Source organism: Alosa sapidissima, chromosome 17 (genome assembly GCF_018492685.1).
Source record: "Alosa sapidissima isolate fAloSap1 chromosome 17, fAloSap1.pri, whole genome shotgun sequence".
Taxonomy (NCBI): Eukaryota; Metazoa; Chordata; class Actinopteri; order Clupeiformes; family Clupeidae; genus Alosa; species Alosa sapidissima.
The window spans coordinates 22,417,197-22,437,047 of NC_055973.1; the positions used below are offsets into that span (position 1 = coordinate 22,417,197).

Sequence of the window (19,851 nt, forward strand, 5' to 3'; positions counted from 1 at the left end):
TTCATTAATTTACGTCAGTTAACACTAACTTAAGCTACTCAACTGTGCAAGTGTCCCAAATTAAATAACATTTTAAAAAAGTGTTTTCAACTGCCATCATGAGGTGCATATAGGGATGTCCTGCACACAGCAAAGCTGCAGTGTTGGACACATGGTCAGGGACCACCTGCAATGCCTTCACAGACCACCAGAGCACTGCAGTGCAGACAACTGGTAGACAACCCCTGAAATAGCTGAAATACTGATGTATTATCATAGATAGATTATTCATAATCAATTCATCAATCTGTTCTATCGCAGTCTTGTATATCTTTCACTCTGAACCACTGATTCAAGCATAATAGTTTTACATGAAAGTATACACTTTACTTGGAGTTACTGTCACAGTAGTGTAAATATCACAATTTTAAGGAGATCCCAAGTCTGCTTGGGAGTAACTATCACAATGTTAGGAGATATCCTAACTCTACTGAAGTGATAAAAGGTTGAAAGGTCTTTAGAAATAGTTATACTATTTTGAAAACACTGAAGACATAATCTATAAATATAAAACAAATTACATCATTAACAAAGTCAAATCAAGATATCACAATTCTATATCACAGCATATGCTCAACATTGTAAAGTATGCTTACTTTTACACCTTGAAATCTCCTGTGGTATTGGCACTGAACAGTGAGGGTTCACATCAAGGACCAGAGAAATATTCTGTTTGAGCTCTTTCCGTTTTGCTGTCAAAGCTGTAAAAAGTCTCCACAAGGTTCTTCTGCATGACAAAAATAGAAATAGAGAAAATAGTATTTAAAAACAGTATAAAAACATAGTAAGTTATGGCATTTTTAATGATTTAAGGTGATTTTTTTATCACTACTTCTATTACACTGGCCGGAAATTAAGGGAACCCATCTGGTACAGGGTAAAAACAATAAAATCTTTCCACATCCTTGTGCTTGTCTTAGGTTGATCCTACACTTAAATGCCTGTGTACTGAAATGAATGCTCTGGCCCTGGTCACAGAGGAGGAGTCTGTTGGCACTGCTCCACCGAGACTCTGTAAGATCACAAGGTAACACCTGTTGTGCTTAACTTCACAAGACAGCTCAACACACAAACAGGCAAACACACACACACACATTATACATCCACTCAGGATAGAAGCAGGTCAGGGAGGATCCATACCCATCTCCATGTCTGTGGGAGGTGATGGACAGAGGAGTGCTGTGATCTTTAAACTTTTTCTTAACTTCAGATTAACCATGGCATGCCATTATGTAGCCCTATTCTGGTCTTATAACAAGCCTAGAATAATAAAAGGGAGAATAAAAAAGCATCTATGCCTTGATGTGCAAAACCATCTGTTGCAGATTGGATTTAAATATTTGTCTCATTGACATTTAGCAAGAATTTCACAGGGTTATCTTTGTACTCAAGGACAAAGGGAAGGAAACATGCATGCGCATGGTAAACAAGACAAGTCTTGCAAGTCACTTTCTTAGCAACAGAGACCTAAGAGTCTCCATGGCCAGATATGTTCATACTTTGTTGCAAAAGACACATATTTAGCTTGTTTATTATTGAACTGCTTAACTAGGGAGACCCCAAGAGCAAATCTTCTTTAGTGCTGCTTGAAGGAAACTATATGATGCATTCAGAGTCCAGACATCTAATCCCAGTGGGTTTGAGCAGGGTGTCACAGGAGTCTGTGTAGCCACCTGCCACAGCAAGTCCTCTCATGCCAATGATATCAATCCTCCAAGAGAAGACTGGCTCAAGGACTCTTGGCAGCTGACTGATCCTCATAAGGGTCACAAAAGAGATGGAATGGCATGTCTAACATCCCACAGCTATCTAAATAAGGATTTGGGAGAATAGAGGTTGCGTATCCTGTGACCTCAAATGTTTTAGTGGGTGAAGAAAAATCACTCTCACTCTTAGGCCATCACACACACATTATCAGAACCTTGACTGTGGCTTCACACTTTCTTTGGTGTGTAAATGTCTTGACAGTTTTCTTGACCCCAAGTCAAGTGATAATGTAAGACTCAGATGCCTATGGCTCAACACCTCCTTGACTTCTTTTGTGCAAACAGCTGAACTAGTGTTTCTAGATGTATATGGTTAGAGAAGTCAGCAGCCAGCTACCTAGTAGACTTAGGGCCCTATTTTGACAATCAGAAATCCGGTGTAAAGCTTATTCTCATCCCGACGTAAAGCTTTTGCCTGTCTTACACTATACTGTAGAAAAGTAGTCAATAGCGAAAGGCGCATATGAAGTACAGCTGAAGACACACTGTCACGAGGTGTAAGCAGCAATTCCTCGGCAGGATAAATGTCCATAGGTTTTTTAGTCAGTCAGTGGAGCATTACTGGGGTAAGTGTTGCTTTTTTCGATGGTAACCCCTTGTCAGTCAATAGTGAAGTAATTCATTATATAGTATAATAATAACTGCACTTTGCTAATTACAAACAGGTTTTAGTCAAGCATGGTTTAGTGGAATACCTGTTTCATATAATCTCGCAAGCAAGCGTATTCCTTCAAATGCGCCACTGACTACCAAAATACCAATGCGCTGTTGAAAGTTGCGCTGCTTGCTGTTAAAGGGAATGACAGATGTCATTTTTATTGATTTAAAGGATGTTATTCCCAAAACACACCCATAACTGATTAAGAAACATAAGAACCTCATTTTTGCGCCAAGCCCCCTAACAAAACCACCCTGAATGTGGTCTGGACACACCCCTAAATGTATTTAAGCTTTTCGCTAGTTTTAGATCGGCAAGACAGGGCCCTTAATGTTTTCAGTAGTATAATGGATGTTTTCCATGTGTGCCCGATTGCATTTCATTTATAATCGTAGTATTACATTTGAAAAAAGGCACAAAGCTTTTACATTTGTAGATCTGTAAGCACCTTGTGTGCGAATCAGTTAAAAATGGCCAAACCCAGGTCTCCTTCATCTCATTTTCAAATAAAATAGGGATTAGGTTTTCTTAATTAATTTTTCAAATAATTGTTGTATGTGTTTCAGTGCCATCTGTATAACACACAGTATCAGCAGTTGTGTGTGCACTCAGGCCTCTGAGTCCAAAGAGCAGCTGCTGTACAAATTCATAAGGGTGGTAAGGAACATTGACGAATGATCCAAAGGCTATCTAAGGTTGATGGAGGAACCTGAGAGATGAAGTTCACAGGGTTATCTTTGTCCTCAAGGAAACAATGCAATGACAGTAGTGCAGTGCTTGGTCTACTGAAAAGACAGCTGTGGTTGTTGTTGTTGGACCAGTTTCCAAACTTGCAGAAGTTTAAGGGTGTGAGGTCAGATTTTTGTTCGTAATTAGTTCTCAAGAGATAATGATCTCCTATTCACAAATAAAAGTTTGAGAGCTAAAAATCAAGCATCAGTTTATGTCAGCATCCATTGTCCTTAGCCCTCTACACAATGGCAAGTTATTTCCAAGAACACACTGAACAAATACAATGTATAGTTTAATAATAACAACTCCACAAAATAGAGATCCAAATACATTTCTGCTTTCTAAAATGGCATAGGCATCAAATAAAATATTTTTAATAAAGTCCTCGCTCATAGGCTTCCAAAACAATGCTATTTCTTTGATGCACTGAAAGGACAGCAGACCAGAGACAGCATGAAAGATGTACAGTAGACAGTAAAAATGAAGTGCACATCGATCAGCAGGTTGGAATTTTCTACATGGCCAGGGAGACGTCAAGGAGTACTCTGAAAGACAGAGTCAAAGACAAGGTCAGAGGGGCATCTCACAATAGCAAACTCCAAATTAGGGACCAAGTTCAGGTGCTGATGATGCTCTGCCATTCTCTCCCACTGTGCCTGCATGTGCCAGCTCCCTCCTGTCTAGAGAAGCCTATTGCCACATGCCTCCACCCTTTTGGCCAGTTTTCCTTTAACAAAACTCTGGTGTGGTGGGAGTCAGTTGATGCTCTGTCCATATTGGGATGGACCATCCCCTACAAAAAGGGTGAATCAACCATGGCCTTGACAGCAGATACAGCAAAGACCAACCTAGAGGTAAGTATTTCAATCTGCTGCTACTGAGAGAAGCAGACAAACAGATAGATAGATAGATAGATAGATAGATAGATAGATAGATAGATAGAGAATAGCAAGAATGATGGACAGATATTTGAGTGGCTGACTACAGTCAGAGACAGACATATGTAGAGATACAGAGGCATGTCTGACTACAGGATCTGCTCAGTTAGCATTCTGTGCAAGGACTCAGGACCTGCAGTGCTGCTGCTGTAACACTGGGTGATCTGATTGCTTCTTGTCTGTTCACTTACAGCAAGTGACATCTGCGAAATAGACCAACCGAGGCTTGACCCAAACAAGGTGAGATTTACAGACTGAAGCTTATTTATATAGGGCACTTCATACACCGGGATAATTCAATGTGCTTCACATACGCATACCACAGTATTTCTCCAGAAACCTGAAGAAGTCTGAATGGTGTGTACTGCTGAACCATGTCTGATAGGTAGTTTTGTCCAGCTCTATTTAGATGTTTATAAACAAGGAATTATGTTGCCTACTTGAAACCAGTGCAGGGACAGACTGTAGGTATTGGAATAATATGATACATTTTTTAGTTCAGAACCCTAGCTAATGAATTTGCATCACCTGAAACAGTTTGATAGTCTTTTTTGAAAGGCCATTGCAGTAATCAACCCTGCTGGAGATAGATGCATGAATGAGTTTTTCTAAATCATGTTTTGACATCAGAACTCTCAGTTTGGCATTGTTGTTGAAGTGGCAACAATCTGATTTAGTTATTGATTTCATCATGTTCATGTGTTCGTGTTTGATCACTGTCAAGGAGAGTGACAACCTTAAGTCTTTACTCCTTTTTACAAAATATAATTACTTGAGTTTATTCTATGTTTTTAGACCATTTTAAAAATGATGAGACATCCATTTGTTAATTTAATACCCTGCACTGAGGAAGAGATTTAAGAGGACCATAGTCATTAGGGGATCGGGTCAAGTAAATCTGGTCATCATCAGCATAACTATGAGGAAATCAAATTGATTTGTCCAATAGTGGCCCCAACGTATATTTTGTTTTTACCATTTTAACAATTATGACCATACTTTTACTATAATATCTTATTTCAAAACAGGCAAACTTCACCAATTGTGGGTCATTTTTGGATCATTAATTGACATACACCTGTGCGCAATGTTTAATTTAAGTGGAGCGCATGGCGAACAATTCATCAATGAATTGGGTGTAGAATAAGAAAAAAATGTGCGTACAATTTTTTTGCTGGGTGTACGATAAGGCCCTAGGACTTATGGTCTGTCTGTCACATGCTAGTCTTAGTATACAATTTAACTTTTTGTCTTGTCAGTGCTCTACATGTTGCTATAACATGTTTTTCATTCATCCAAGTCTCATGTTTTCTCTGTGCAGGAATTAATTAGTGCATAATATTTACATTGCAGTCTTCATCATGGGTGATGCATTGATGGCAGAGTTTGGGGCGGCGGCTCCTTTTCTGAGGAAGTCTGACATGGAGCGTCTGGAGGCCCAGACTCGCCCCTTTGACATTAAGAAGGCCTGCTTTGTGGTGGACCCTGAGGTTGAATATGTGAAGGGAACGGTTCAAAGCAGAGACGGTGACAAAGTCACTGTTCTTACTGAGTACGATAAGGTAATGCATGGCAAATACATTTTAAACCTATTTCAGAGTTTTTATTTACTGACCTTACTGAATCACTTGCATTCTTACTGTATATGTTTTTCCATTTAGCTATTCTTTCTCACTTACTCACTCTTACTTACTGACAGCTTACTATATAAATACAATTTTGTGTTGTGCTGCTTAGATTTATAACGAATATGTTACACAAATATGAAAGAGAGAATGATTTTGTTTCTATCACACAGACTGTAACGGTGAAAGATATAGATTGCCACCAACAGAACCCGCCAAAGTATGATAAAATTGAGGACATGGCGATGTTCACCTTCCTGCATGAGCCTGCTGTGCTGTTTAACCTCAAAGAGCGTTACGCAGCCTGGATGATCTACGTGAGTACAAACATGAGGCTCTGTCCCATAGTAGCAAAAATAATGTCCAAACAAAATATATTTTTTTCTATAGACTTACTCTGTTGCCTCATTTGTTGACATTGGTCGTAATCAATTGTATGTTTATTTTTACAGACCTACTCTGGGTTGTTCTGTGTCACCGTCAATCCCTACAAGTTTTTGCCAGTGTACGACAAGTCCGTTGTCGCTGCTTACAGAGGCAAGAAAAGAACAGAAGCCCCACCCCACATCTTCTCCATCTCTGACAATGCTTACCAGTACATGCTGGCAGGTAAAGATCTTCTGTTAAAGTAACTGCCTTAACACTAAATGGGTATGCAGTATATTGAAAATGTATGACAAGGGGTCATCAACAATTCATCATATTGGATTAAAATTAACTGTATGAATCATGAATATAACATACTGTATGTTCTTGGTTTTATATTAACATTTCATACTTGTACTTTAAACAGACAGAGAGAACCAGTCTGTCCTTATCACGTGAGTATAATTCAGTCTTTGATTCTACATTTCTTGTTAACTTGTAGATGAGGGAGTGAACCTTTACACCCTTTTGTTTCCACCAATAGTGGAGAATCTGGTGCTGGAAAGACAGTAAACACCAAAAGAGTCATCCAGTACTTTGCTAGCATTGCAGCCTCTGGAAAGAAGGACCCCTCTCAGGAGAAAAAGGTAAATCACCTCAATGTGTGCTGGACATAATTTCCACTTCTGAGGCATCTACAAGTAACCTCATTTCACAAGATTCACTCACTCTGTTAAGAGAGTCTGGACACTCACAATTGTGAAATGTTTCCTACTTCAGCATTGCAATGGACGTAGATTTTAAGTTAACTTTGAAATCACATTAATCAGTAATTCATCACGTTATTTCCTACTTTACCTAACCTCTACAAACTGCTAATAAACCACATTGGTAGTGAGGAAATAATGTATTTAACTTTGCTACATTTACATATTCTTCAAACTGTAACTTTTTCATGTTTGCAGGTATGGCTATAACCTTTTACCACGGCCACTTTTGATTTCAAAATGAATGTCATCCGCTCTTGTTCTTTGACCCGCCATCATGGCGGCTGAGGGAAACATAAACACATTGAAAGGAGCCAAACTAGTATCTCAGTAAAATGAAAATGAGCAGAGATACTAGATGGGTGTGACCAGGCCAGTCTCCAAGACCTAGCATTTGAAAGGTGAGTTGATATATTGTGTTTTATTTTCCCAGGGCACACTGGAAGATCAAATCATCCAGTGTAACCCTGCTCTAGAGGCTTTTGGTAACGCCAAGACCATCAGAAATGACAACTCCTCCCGATTCGTAAGCCCTCTATTGGTTTTCAACTATTTATCAACTAAAATCCCATGCTTCTATCACTGCCATGTTTAATTTTCATGTGTCACTCATGCTAGGGTAAATTCATCCGTATCCACTTCGGTGTGAGCGGCAAGCTGGCATCAGCAGATATTGAGACCTGTAAGTAAATAAGCCCTTTTTGATCTTCTTCATCTGTGGAGACCGAAGGCAAAGATTGAAAGTTATAATTACTCTTCAATCCCCCAGATCTGCTAGAGAAGTCCCGTGTCACTTTTCAGCTCAAGGCTGAGAGAGACTATCACATCTTCTACCAGATCCTGTCCCAACAGAAACCGGAGCTGTTGGGTGAGAAATGCATGTATACTGTATCTCCAGTCATGTGTGGACATGAATGTGAAATAAGTGTCTACTTATTCGTTTCCTTAGCTCAGTTACAGTATCATTACTTGACCTACATGTATGGCTTTCTTCAGAGATGTTGCTGATCACTTCCAACCCCTATGACTACGCGTTCATCTCCCAAGGACAGACACAAGTAGCCTCTATTGTTGATGCTGATGAGCTGGTGGCTACTGATGTGAGTCGGCCTGCTTTCACTTTCTCATATAATCATACAGAGGTATGTTGGGAGATGTAGTTACTGAATGCAATATTTTACTTGTTACAGGATGCCTTTGATGTGCTGGGCTTTACTCAAGAGGAGAAGAATGGTATTTACAAGATGGTTGGTGCCATTATGCACTATGGCAACATGAAGTTCAAGCAGAAGCAGAGAGAGGAGCAGGCAGAAGCTGATGGCACTGAGGGTGTGTATTCATTTTTCATGTTGGATGTAATGTCCACGTTACGGTTAAATATGGGTAGAGAGGTGTAACTGTGAGGTTTCCACTCCAGATGCCGACAAAGTCGCTTACCTCATGGGCCTGAACTCTGCTGACCTCATCAAGGGTCTGTGTCACCCAAGGGTCAAAGTAGGAAATGAGTGGGTCACCAAGGGACAGAGTGTAAATCAGGTAATATCAGAATTCAGAATCGGAGCTCTTGTGATATTATAGTATTATAAGTATTATAAATATTTATAGTAGTAAACTACACTGAGTCACTAATGTGTTATGTACAAGGTATAGCTATTAAATAACAGGGCTGTTATAAACCCATGCCTGTATAACAAGTTACCGAAGTGATTCATTCCATACTATCATTATTACAGCTGCTACACCTCATCCATTGGCATTTTCCATGTTATGTATTCCCCCTTCATCTTTAGGTGTACTACTCTATTGGAGCCCTGTCCAAGTCAGTGTATGAGAAGATGTTCAACTGGATGGTTGTCAAAATCAACCTGACACTGGACACCAAACAGCCTCGCCAGCACTACATTGGTGTGCTGGATATTGCTGGATTTGAGATCTTTGATGTGAGTCTTAAAGCTAAGACAAACACTATCATTTTAAGCAAAATATATAATATTAACAAAATCCCTATTGTCTTTCAGTTCAACACCTTTGAGCAACTGTGCATCAACTTCACTAATGAGAAGCTGCAGCAGTTCTTCAACCACCACATGTTTGTGCTGGAGCAAGAGGAGTACAAGAAAGAGGGCATTGTGTGGGTGTTCATTGACTTCGGCATGGACTTGGCCGCTTGCATTGAGCTCATTGAGAAAGTGAGTGACACTTTATTTACTCACATTTTTCTTTGAAGGCATCGATCACTACATGGAGAACCACTCCTTTATTATTTGTGTGGTTGTAAAATGTTTTGAATCATAATGCTTCCATGTTTTTTCCTCCCTAGCCCATGGGTATCATGTCCATCCTTGAAGAGGAGTGCATGTTCCCCAAGGCCAGTGATGCAACATTCAAAGCTAAGCTTTATGATAACCACTTGGGCAAAAATGCCTGCTTCCAGAAGCCAAGGATTGTCAAGGGGAGACCAGAGGCCCATTTCTCCCTGGTTCACTATGCTGGCACTGTTGATTATAACATTGGCAATTGGCTGGTGAAGAACAAAGACCCTCTCAATGAGACTGTGGTCGGACTCTTTCAGAAGTCAAATCTTAAGATGTTGTGTGCTCTCTTCGCCAACTATGCTGGTGCCGAAGGAGGTATTCTGTCAATCCCTTAGTAACTAATCCTGTGACATTAATGAATTAACATCATGTTTATGAGAAGAGCTGATGGACATGTGATATTTTAATAGCCCCAGATAGTGGTGGTGGTGGCAAGAAGAAGAAGGGTTCTTCTTTCCAGACTGTATCTGCCCTTCACAGGGTAAGTGTGACAGGTTAAATAAACATACTAAAGTGAAGGCATTTATTAGTACCACATATATTTATTTTAAGTACATATAGATCAACTGGGATTCTGTCCAGTCCTACTGATTTTTTTTTTTTTTTCATTTAAATGTCTGAACAACAGGAGAATCTGAACAAGCTGATGACCAACTTGAGGTCAACTCACCCCCACTTTGTGCGCTGCATCATCCCCAACGAGACCAAGACTCCTGGGGCCATGGAGAATCCTCTGGTCATGCACCAGCTGCGCTGTAACGGTGTGCTGGAAGGCATCAGGATCTGCAGAAAGGGCTTCCCCAACAGGATCCAGTACGCAGACTTTAAACAGAGGTAAAATCTGTTATTTTTTGTTATAATTATTATACACTTATTACAACAATATTGAGAGAATATGTCTATATCAGAACTATTTTAACCGCTTTAGATACCGTATCCTGAATCCTGCAACTATCCCTGATGGACAGTTCATTGACAACAAAAAAGGAGCAGAAAAACTGCTTGGATCCTTGGATATTGACCACGAGCAGTACAGATTCGGACACACTAAGGTGGTTTATAGTACAATATTCCCATAAACCATCCATGATAAAGCAAACACTGTGTGACAATCTGACACTGACAATCTGAGATTTTTTTGTGTCATATGTTTTGGTAGATGAGGAATTCAACTATACTTGTATATATACGTTTATACGTTACCTGTTTTTACTCTTAACAGGTGTTCTTCAAAGCTGGTCTCCTGGGAACCCTTGAGGAGATGAGAGACGACCGTCTCGCTCTCATCATCACTGGTATCCAGTCTAGAAGCCGTGGACTTCTTGCCAGGATTGAGTTCCAGAAAATTGTAGAACGCAGGTGAGAATAACCTCTAAAAATAATAGCAAAAGGTCCACATTAGAGTTCTCCAATACAGATACAGTTGCTTTGCATTGTTTTATGTAATTGTTTATTTAGATAGGGACAATGCATATTGATGGACATATGTGCAAAGTACACAATGTAAATATGCTAGAGTTAGCACTATAGCTAGTTTTCATCTATTAATCCATTACACCATCTATTACACCATCCATTAACAACCATATGTTTATATTTATTGTTGACCAATAAAGACAAATTTAAGCACTAATTGCATTATAGGGACTCACTGCTGGTGATCCAGTGGAACGTCCGCGCATTCATGGGTGTCAAGAATTGGCCCTGGATGAAGATGTACTTCAAGATCAAGCCCCTCTTGAAAACTGCGGAGTCTGAGAAAGAGATGGCAAACATGAAGGAAGAATTCCTGAAGTTGAAGGATGCCTATGCAAAAGCGGAGGCTCGTAGAAAAGAGCTGGAGGAGAAAATGGTTTCTATTCTCCAAGAGAAGAATGACCTGCAACTTCGAGTCCAGACTGTAAGTATGACACACAAACTCTTGTTTAAACAGTAACATTTCAAATGTGTAAAATGGAGAACCGGTAAATAATTTATATAAACACAGACTGTGAGTATAGCCTACTCTCCCATATAAAGGGACACCAGGCAACGTTTTCGTGTTAATTAATCATCTTCGTGAGTCGGTATATGGTTAAATTACTCATTACAGGGCGAATGAAGACTCTCTCGCCCGCCCCTACTGCCTGTAGGAATAATATACCGCTTGCAAGTTTGGTGTATCCTACCCGCAACCTTCAGTCTCACAAAGTCTCAGACATTGCGAGAAACAGGATCAGTTTACATCCTGCATCCCCAGCACAGAGGCAGGTTAACAAAACCCGGCTAGCGATTGTTGCAAGCGTGTGTATAATGGCAGAGCTGGCGAAGAAGCAGCGAAAACCTTTGACGGAAAATCTAAAGAAAAGGAAAAGAGCTTCAGACCGAGCAGGGCTCGCACACGTAACGACACGTACAGGACACTTGCACGACACTGTCCCTTTAATACAGTTTAGGGGGGATTAATACAGTTGAGGGGGCATAGGCTTACATTTTACAAACCAAAATCGATTAAGAACAAAGTCCTCGATGTTCAGCATTTTCTTTATTACAAGCGTCAATGAGAGTTAACATAGTCCTCACTTACATGATTTTGGTTTGGAGAACACATCCATGTTCCCTCGCGTCTCATGGCCACTCTAGGCTATGTCATGCTTCTGTGTTCCTGATCGCTAAACTTTTGTTTTCCGTTCCTGTTGGTTAGCAGTTGATATAGAAGCACCTAGCATAAGTCTCTCTCTAAGTCCCTAGTCTCTGCATTGTGCTACGTTTAGTTGAAGTCAGAAGTTGGTCCGTCCAGTCAATAGTCTCACATTCACGCCGCTCCATTATTAGATTAATGTTATCAGACAGCGCTGTAAAATGTGTGAGGGAATTTCTCGGATTATGATTGCTAGAATTGCAGGATTTAAATAAATGATGTGCAATACCGGCAATCCCGCACTGATATGTATGCCCTGCATGCAAAATGTCAGATATAGTCATATCTACTTTTATTGGTAGCATCAATCTATCAATCCACAATCTATCCTTCATCCTAGGAACAAGACAGTCTTTGTGATGCTGAGGAGCGTTGTGAAGGTCTGATCAAGAGCAAGATCCAACTTGAGGCCAAATCCAAGGAGCTGACTGAGAGACTGGAAGATGAAGAGGAGATGAATTCAGAGCTGACTGCAAAGAAGAGGAAGTTGGAAGATGAGTGTTCTGAACTCAAGAAGGACATTGATGATCTGGAGCTCACTCTAGCTAAAGTAGAGAAAGAGAAACATGCCACTGAGAATAAGGTCAGGAGAACTGAAAATTGTTCTAATCACCAAGGAATGTTTAAGTAAGCAAGTAATGAAGTAATCATTTGACAATGGTCTAATTTACTTTTAGGTTAAAAACCTAACTGAGGAGATGGCAGCTCTTGATGACATCATTGCCAAGTTGACCAAGGAGAAGAAAGCATTGCAGGAGGCTCACCAGCAAACGCTGGATGACCTTCAGAGTGAGGAGGACAAAGTCAACACTCTGACTAAGGCCAAAACCAAGTTGGAACAGCAAGTTGATGATGTAGGCAATAAAAACAGGAACCTATGTCTCACTGCAAAAAATGAATGAAGACACTTACACAATTCCTTTTTTTATCCCAAATAGCTTGAAGGGTCCCTGGAACAGGAAAAGAAACTGAGGATGGATCTTGAGAGAGCTAAAAGAAAGCTTGAGGGTGACTTAAAGTTGACCCAGGAAAGTCTTATGGACTTGGAGAATGACAAACAGCAGCTTGAAGAGCGGATGAAGAAGTATGTACAAATCATCCATAATAAACAATAATTATACAGATAAAAAATATATACATTCCATTTATTATTGGCCTGTTTTAACACAGGAAAGACTTTGAGATCAGTCAACTTAATAGCAAGATTGAAGATGAACAAGCTATGAGTGCCCAGCTCCAGAAGAAACTGAAGGAGCTGCAGGTAAAACAAAAATAAAAGTAAAATTGATAGGAAAGAAAACATTAAAAACAATCTTGTAACAAAATACATGTATGTTTCTTAAAATGAAAAATTTAACTATTTTACTTCCTTAGGCTCGCATTGAGGAGCTGGAGGAAGAGCTGGAGGCTGAGAGAGCTGCCCGAGCCAAAGTGGAGAAGCAGCGGGCAGACCTGGCCAGAGAGCTGGAGGAGATCAGTGAGAGGCTGGAGGAGGCTGGAGGTGCCACTGCTGCCCAGATTGAGATGAACAAGAAGAGGGAGGCTGAGTTCCAGAAGCTGCGCAGAGACCTCGAAGAGTCCACTCTGCAACACGAGGCCACTGCCTCAGCACTCAGGAAGAAACAAGCAGACAGTGTGGCTGACCTTGGGGAGCAGATTGACAACCTTCAGAGAGTGAAACAAAAGCTTGAGAAGGAGAAGAGTGAGCTTCGTCTGGAGCTGGACGATGTGGTCTCCAACATGGAGCAGGTCTCCAAGAACAAGGTTTGTACAAAATGGCTAAACAAAGAAGCTATAGATTGGGTCTGACTTCAAGATTTTCAAGAAATTGTGAGAAGAATGTTCTGTATTATTTTGTCAGACAAACTTGGAGAAGATGTGTAGAACACTGGAGGACCAGATGACTGAATACAGAACGAAGGCTGAGGAGGGCCAGCGCTCCATCAATGACTTCACCATGCAGAAAGCCAAGCTTCAAACTGAAAATGGTAAGTCAAAATGGTAAAACTAGTTGATACATATAGTAAGAAAAAAATAAGAAAAGAAACATTTTCATTGAAAAATGCATATTATTTTCATCAAGGTGAGCTTACAAGACAGCTGGAAGAGAAAGACTCACTTGTTTCTCAACTGACAAGAGGCAAACAGTCCTACACACAGCAGGCTGAGGATCTCAAGAGACAACTTGAGGAGGAAGTGAAGGTATTCATAACAACTGACTTGCAGAAAAGTCTTTCCGTTGCTACTGTACAACCATGACATATCTAATAGACTTGTGTCTGATCCTTTCCACAGGCCAAGAATGCATTAGCCCATGCAGTGCAGTCTTCTCGCCATGATGCTGACCTCCTCAGGGAGCAGTATGAGGAGGAGCAGGAGGCCAAGGCTGAGCTGCAGCGCAGTCTCTCCAAGGCCAACTCTGAGGTGGCTCAGTGGAGAACCAAGTACGAGACTGATGCCATCCAGAGGACTGAGGAGCTGGAAGATGCCAAGTAAAGCCCCCTGAACTGACTCTGTATGAATTGTTTAAAATCAATCTTAGACATGGCATGTACATTTGTCATTCACTTTCAATTTATTTTTCGTCAGGAAAAAACTTGCTCAGCGTCTGCAAGATGCAGAGGAAGCTGTGGAGGCTGTCAATGCCAAATGCTCCTCCCTGGAGAAAACTAAGCATAGACTGCAGAATGAGATTGAAGATCTCATGGTAGATGTGGAGAGATCCAATGCTGCTGCTGCTGCTCTAGACAAGAGACAAAGAAACTTTGATAAGGTAAGAAAACAAATGGTCAAAACACCATTGCCATTATGGCTTTTACTATTTTCAGACTCACTCAAAGATTTTTCGCTTTAACAGGTCTTGTCTGAGTGGAAGCAGAAGTATGAGGAGTCCCAGACTGAGCTGGAGAGTTCCCAGAAAGAGTCCAGATCTCTTGGCACTGAGCTCTTCAAACTCAAGAACTCTTATGAGGAATCTTTGGATCACCTTGAGACCATGAAGAGGGAGAACAAAAATCTCCAAGGTCCGTTTCATCCTCCCTTAAGACAATACGTACATGATCGTTAAAGTGGCATCACACAACTAACTAATATTGGTCTGCTTTCCAGAGGAAATTTCTGATCTCACTGAGCAACTCGGTGAGACTGGAAAGAGTATTCATGAGCTTGAGAAGGTCAGGAAGACACTTGAACAAGAGAAAGCAGAGATCCAGACGGCCCTAGAGGAAGCTGAGGTACATTTATAAAGATCAAAATCAAAAAACGAGTTTCCCTTATTCGTAGATAGCATAGGGTGCTTGTGTTTACAGAAATATATAACTAAGTAGATTATCATGTTACTATATCTCCACAGGGTACCCTTGAACATGAGGAGGGTAAGATCGTCAGAGCTCAACTGGAGTTCAACCAAATCAAAGCTGACATTGAGCGTAAACTTGCTGAGAAGGATGAGGAGATGGATCAGGCCAAGAGGAACCAGCAGAGAGTGGTGGATACCCTGCAGAGCTCCCTGGAGTCTGAGACTCGCAGCAGGAATGAGGCTCTCAGGGTGAAGAAGAAGATGGAGGGAGACCTCAATGAGATGGAGATCCAGCTCAGCCAGGCCAACAGGCAGGCAGCTGAGGCCCAGAAGCAGCTCAAGGGTCTCCATGCACATATGAAGGTGAAACAATGCGGCACAGAGCTCCATACTCCCATTGACTGTCCGGAAATCTCTACCTGCATAGGTCTTATAGGAGTGCATTCCTAAACTTGACGTAACAGCTAATATTCACCTCTATCACTTTTTGCCCATTCCTACCAAGATTTCCGTCATATATTTTTCCATCTTCTTTATTCACTTACTGGCAGTGGTGCAGGTAGCCCAAGATGTTTTAAAATAATCCACTTATTACTTTACATCTCATACATCCATCTTGTCTGAAAAACACAACTTTGGTTTTTATTTCTGCTCTAGGTTAACTATCTTTTTGGATAGCTAACTGAATCCACTAAAACACTAGTTAGCTAAAACAAGGTTAGGCTGTATATTAGCAATGTAGAAAATACATGTTTACATTTTGTACATTGCAGGATTCCCAACTGCAGCTGGATGACGCTCTACGTAGTAATGATGATCTCAAAGAGAACACTGCTATTGTGGAGAGACGCAGCAATCTGCTGCAGGCTGAACTGGATGAGCTCAGGTCCCTGGTGGAGCAGACTGAGAGAGGCCGGAAACTGGCTGAACAGGAGCTGCTGGACGTCAGTGAGAGGGTGCAGCTGCTGCACTCTCAGGTAAAATCCTAAACATGGTGGTTTTCAGATTCCAGATTCATAGGAGAGAGATTTTTTTTCAATGTGACACACACCATTGTGAACATTTCTGTCTTGCCACATAGAACACCAGCCTGCTGAACCAGAAGAAGAAGCTGGAGAGTGATACATCCCAGCTGCAGAATGAAGTAGAGGAGGCTGTGCAGGAGTGCAGGAATGCTGAGGAAAAGGCCAAGAAGGCCATCACTGATGCTGCCATGATGGCAGAGGAGCTGAAGAAGGAGCAGGACACCAGTTCTCACCTGGAGCGCATGAAGAAGAACATGGAACAGACCATCAAAGACCTGCAGCACCGTCTGGATGAAGCTGAGCAAATCGCCATGAAAGGTGGCAAGAAGCAGATCCAGAAGTTGGAGTCCAGGGTGAGTCCTGCGTTTTTGCTAAATAGCTTTTTCTAATAATCAGTGCTCAACCAGATATGATTACAGGTAGACATATCATCATTTGTTCAATATTTGCTTTATTTGTCTACATTAAGGTGAGAGAGCTGGAAAGTGAAGTAGAAATAGAGCAACGGAAGGCCAGTGATTCTGTCAAAGGAATCCGTAAATATGAGCGGCGCATCAAGGAGCTCACCTATCAGGTATATTAAATTATACCATATCAAAAAGACTTTTTACAATACATAATGCTAAATACTAACACAAAATTAACCCACCACTCCCATCTGTAGACTGAAGAGGACAAAAAGAATTTGAGCCGTCTTCAGGATCTGGTGGACAAACTGCAGCTGAAGGTCAAATCCTACAAGAGAACATCAGAGGAGGCTGTAAGTGAATGTGGTGTCAAATAATAATTAACTGATTCAAACTCAGAAGAATTGTGACAAAACAATAGAATACTGCAGAAGGTGTAGCTTTAATCCAACACGGAGCATAGGTTCATGAAGCCAGCTACTAACATCCTGTCTTACACAGCTTATATACTGTACCTCTTTCCAGTAGCATCACTTGTTTTGACCACTCAGAATAGAATAGAGCTCCTATGTCCTTCGTGCCTTTTATGGTAATACATATTTGCCTAGGTAGTTATTCTATTTCTACAAAGGACCTTTGACCTGAGCTGAACAACTGCTATGTCCAGTCTCTCCTATGCATTCATATCCTGATAGGTAAACCTCTGGGCCCCTAGCTTGTGCTATATTTACCCCTGCTCTTTCCACCACACAGAGGTTACACATTAGCCCAATGTATAGAACATCTTTTAGCACTACTACAGAATATCTTATCAGGAAACTTACAAAAATCCACCACATGAACATCCTCTTTTCCTTAATTTTTCCTTCTCTTCCTTGTTCTATATATTATCAAAGTCTTTTAATCTATGAAAGGTTGAACATGCAAATAAACAATGAACAAAATACACTTAAATTGTGTGCACATTTCAGGAAGAGCAGGCCAATAGCAACCTGGGCAAGTTCCGCAAGCTGCAGCATGAGCTGGATGAGGCTGAGGAGAGAGCTGATATAGCTGAGTCTCAGGTCAACAAGATGAGAACCAAGAGCCGTGATGCAGGTGGCAAGGTGAGAGCAACAGTTTCCAATATATTGATCATGAAAACATAGAAGGTGCTCTAAGCAATGCCACGCGTTTTTTAGGCTAAAACATTTTATGTCACTTACGGCAAACATCACCTAACCAACCGCTAGCTGTCTGTGTCCGAATACACTGTAAAAAAATGCGATCTCTGTGGACAGCCCAGGCTCCAAAAATGGCAACAAAAACAAACTGGGCAAACCTAGCCCATAAAAACATAACAAACTGTTCCAGCAAATCACAGATGAGATGAGCGTTTAGGAGAGTTTCAATTGCACGGGTGCAGCACGGGAGGGAGGGGGAGGAAGTAGCGAGCAGTCGTGGCTTGTAACCGGAGGGTTGCCGACCAGTAGGAAGTGCCCTTGAGCAAGGCACCTAACCCCTCACTGCTCCCCGAGCGCCGCTGTTGTAGCAGGCAGCTCACTGCGTCTGGATTAGTGTGTGCTTCACCTCACTGTGTGTTCACTGTGTGTTGAGTGTGTTTCACTAATTCACAGATTGGGATAAATGCAGAGACCAAATTTCCCTCACGGGATCGAAGTATATTTACTTATACTTACTTACTTAGCTCTCTGTTTTGTTTGAAAGTCAACAGAAGTGACGTTACCCAGCATCGCTTAGAGCACCTTTAATATCATTGTCATGACCGGTATATACAGTACTACTATAATACATTGTACTACTTGCAGCCTTTGTCAGTACTAGTCTCTCTCATAGTGCTTAAAATCATTCACTATCATTAGGGCTCAAAATTGGCCCTAGCCAACAGTGAAATTATGGTAAAACTTGAAAGTGGTTGGTAGATTAATAGTAGTTAATTTTGTCAAACCACCATAACCATTGTTAAATCATTGACAATAATATTTATCCACATACTGTATTGCTGACAATATTTTTTTGCTGTATCACAGAAAGGACACGATGAAGAGTGATGCTCTCATGATGGACTTGTCTGAAAAGTTATTGTTTGCTGTGTATTAGTTTTTAGCATGGAATGCATTCCAATACAATCACTTAAAAAGTGTTTCTGTTGTTTGTATGTTCATGAGATACTTGCATGTAACATTCATCAAAGACCCCACCTATACATTCACAACAGGCCTACATAAATGAAGGGGAACAACTAAACTAAGGGCTTTCTTTTTCTTTGATTATGCTATGAACAGAATCAGCCCATTATAAACTTCTTTAAACTAGCAGTCATGCCTACTGTCGCTATCATGTTGAAACGTTAGTCACCAGCACCAGTAAAGTTCGGTATGACTAATTATGTGCTCTGGTCCTTTTTCTGGGTTCAGTTTGTTTGATTCTGAGGTCCTGCTCCGTGAGCACCTAGAGCGCAAGAGACACCTACTTCATTGTCATGCCTACTGTATTTGATTTGTACCAAGTGCTATTACCATTTGAACCAAGGGTTATTAATCTTATATTAAGATTAAAAAAAAAATAGTTATTATTGTTTTTAGTATAAAGAAATGTACCAGGTGCTCTCTCGTGAGATCATTCTAGCTTAATTTAATAAGAGTTTGACTTATTTCAAGGCATCTTAACAAGACAAATTCAACACACTGGCAGCCAAATTCACTTGTCATGATGAGATGTCTTAAAGGCCTTTATGGTAGAGTGGACAAATAGAAGTCATTTTCTGCCGGGAGTTTCCAAAAAAGCACCTCAACGACTCTCAGACCATGAGAAGTAAAATCATCTAGTCTGATGAAACAAAGACTGAACTGTTTGGCCACAATTCCCAATGGTGTGTGTGGAAGAATTAGGCACTGAGCTGCACTGATGTTTGTCCTTCTTAAAGCTTTTCTCATCCTCTCAAAGGAACTCTGGATCTCATTCATAGTGACCATTAGGTCCTTGGTTACCTGTCTGACCAAGGCCCTTCGTCCCAGATTACTCGGTTTGGCTGAGCGGCCAGATCTAGGATGATTGTTGGTTGTTCCAAACTTTTCCATTTAAGAATGATGGAGGCTACAGTGCTTTTGGCCGCCTTTCAATGCTGCAGAAATGTTCTTGTATCCATCCCCAGATCTGTGTCTTCACACAACCCTGTCTCGCAGGTCTATGGACAATTCTCTCAACCCTTGTGGCTTGGTTTTACTTTCAAATA

The 19,851-nt window shown here is 40.9% G+C and overlaps 2 protein-coding genes across 3 annotated transcripts in view; one reads left to right on the plus strand and one right to left on the minus strand.

Moving 5' to 3' along the window:
• The window catches only part of LOC121688279, a 522,978-nt gene that overhangs the window by 455,532 nt on the left and 47,595 nt on the right, over positions 1–19,851 (minus strand). The gene's annotated exons all lie outside the window — the stretch shown is intronic.
• Positions 3,946–18,759, plus strand: LOC121688275 (myosin-7-like). Its single transcript, XM_042067749.1, has 39 exons — positions 3,946–4,049; positions 4,327–4,373; positions 5,487–5,695; positions 5,932–6,075; positions 6,211–6,367; positions 6,552–6,579; positions 6,669–6,771; positions 7,325–7,417; positions 7,510–7,573; positions 7,661–7,759; positions 7,888–7,991; positions 8,082–8,220; positions 8,309–8,427; positions 8,682–8,831; positions 8,910–9,080; positions 9,212–9,521; positions 9,617–9,687; positions 9,835–10,040; positions 10,135–10,258; positions 10,429–10,565; positions 10,851–11,106; positions 12,227–12,469; positions 12,564–12,740; positions 12,825–12,970; positions 13,057–13,147; positions 13,261–13,650; positions 13,748–13,874; positions 13,970–14,088; positions 14,182–14,378; positions 14,476–14,659; positions 14,744–14,909; positions 14,995–15,119; positions 15,239–15,547; positions 15,958–16,161; positions 16,266–16,562; positions 16,679–16,783; positions 16,874–16,969; positions 17,588–17,722; positions 18,647–18,759. Exons 3-39 carry the CDS (start codon positions 5,495–5,497, stop codon positions 18,665–18,667), a joined length of 5,808 nt encoding a protein of 1,935 aa, XP_041923683.1. The 5' UTR covers positions 3,946–4,049; positions 4,327–4,373; positions 5,487–5,494; the 3' UTR covers positions 18,668–18,759.

Excerpts from the sequence above, each read along its gene's own strand:
- LOC121688275 (XM_042067749.1), top strand. The coding sequence starts at position 5,495 with ATGGGTGATGCATTGATGGCAGAGTTTGGGGCGGCGGCTCCTTTTCTG. Across the intron at positions 13,148-13,260 it reads AGAAACTGAAGGAGCTGCAG|GCTCGCATTGAGGAGCTGGA; the intron begins GTAAAACAAAAA and ends TTACTTCCTTAG. Across the intron at positions 15,120-15,238 it reads CGGCCCTAGAGGAAGCTGAG|GGTACCCTTGAACATGAGGA; the intron begins GTACATTTATAA and ends ATATCTCCACAG.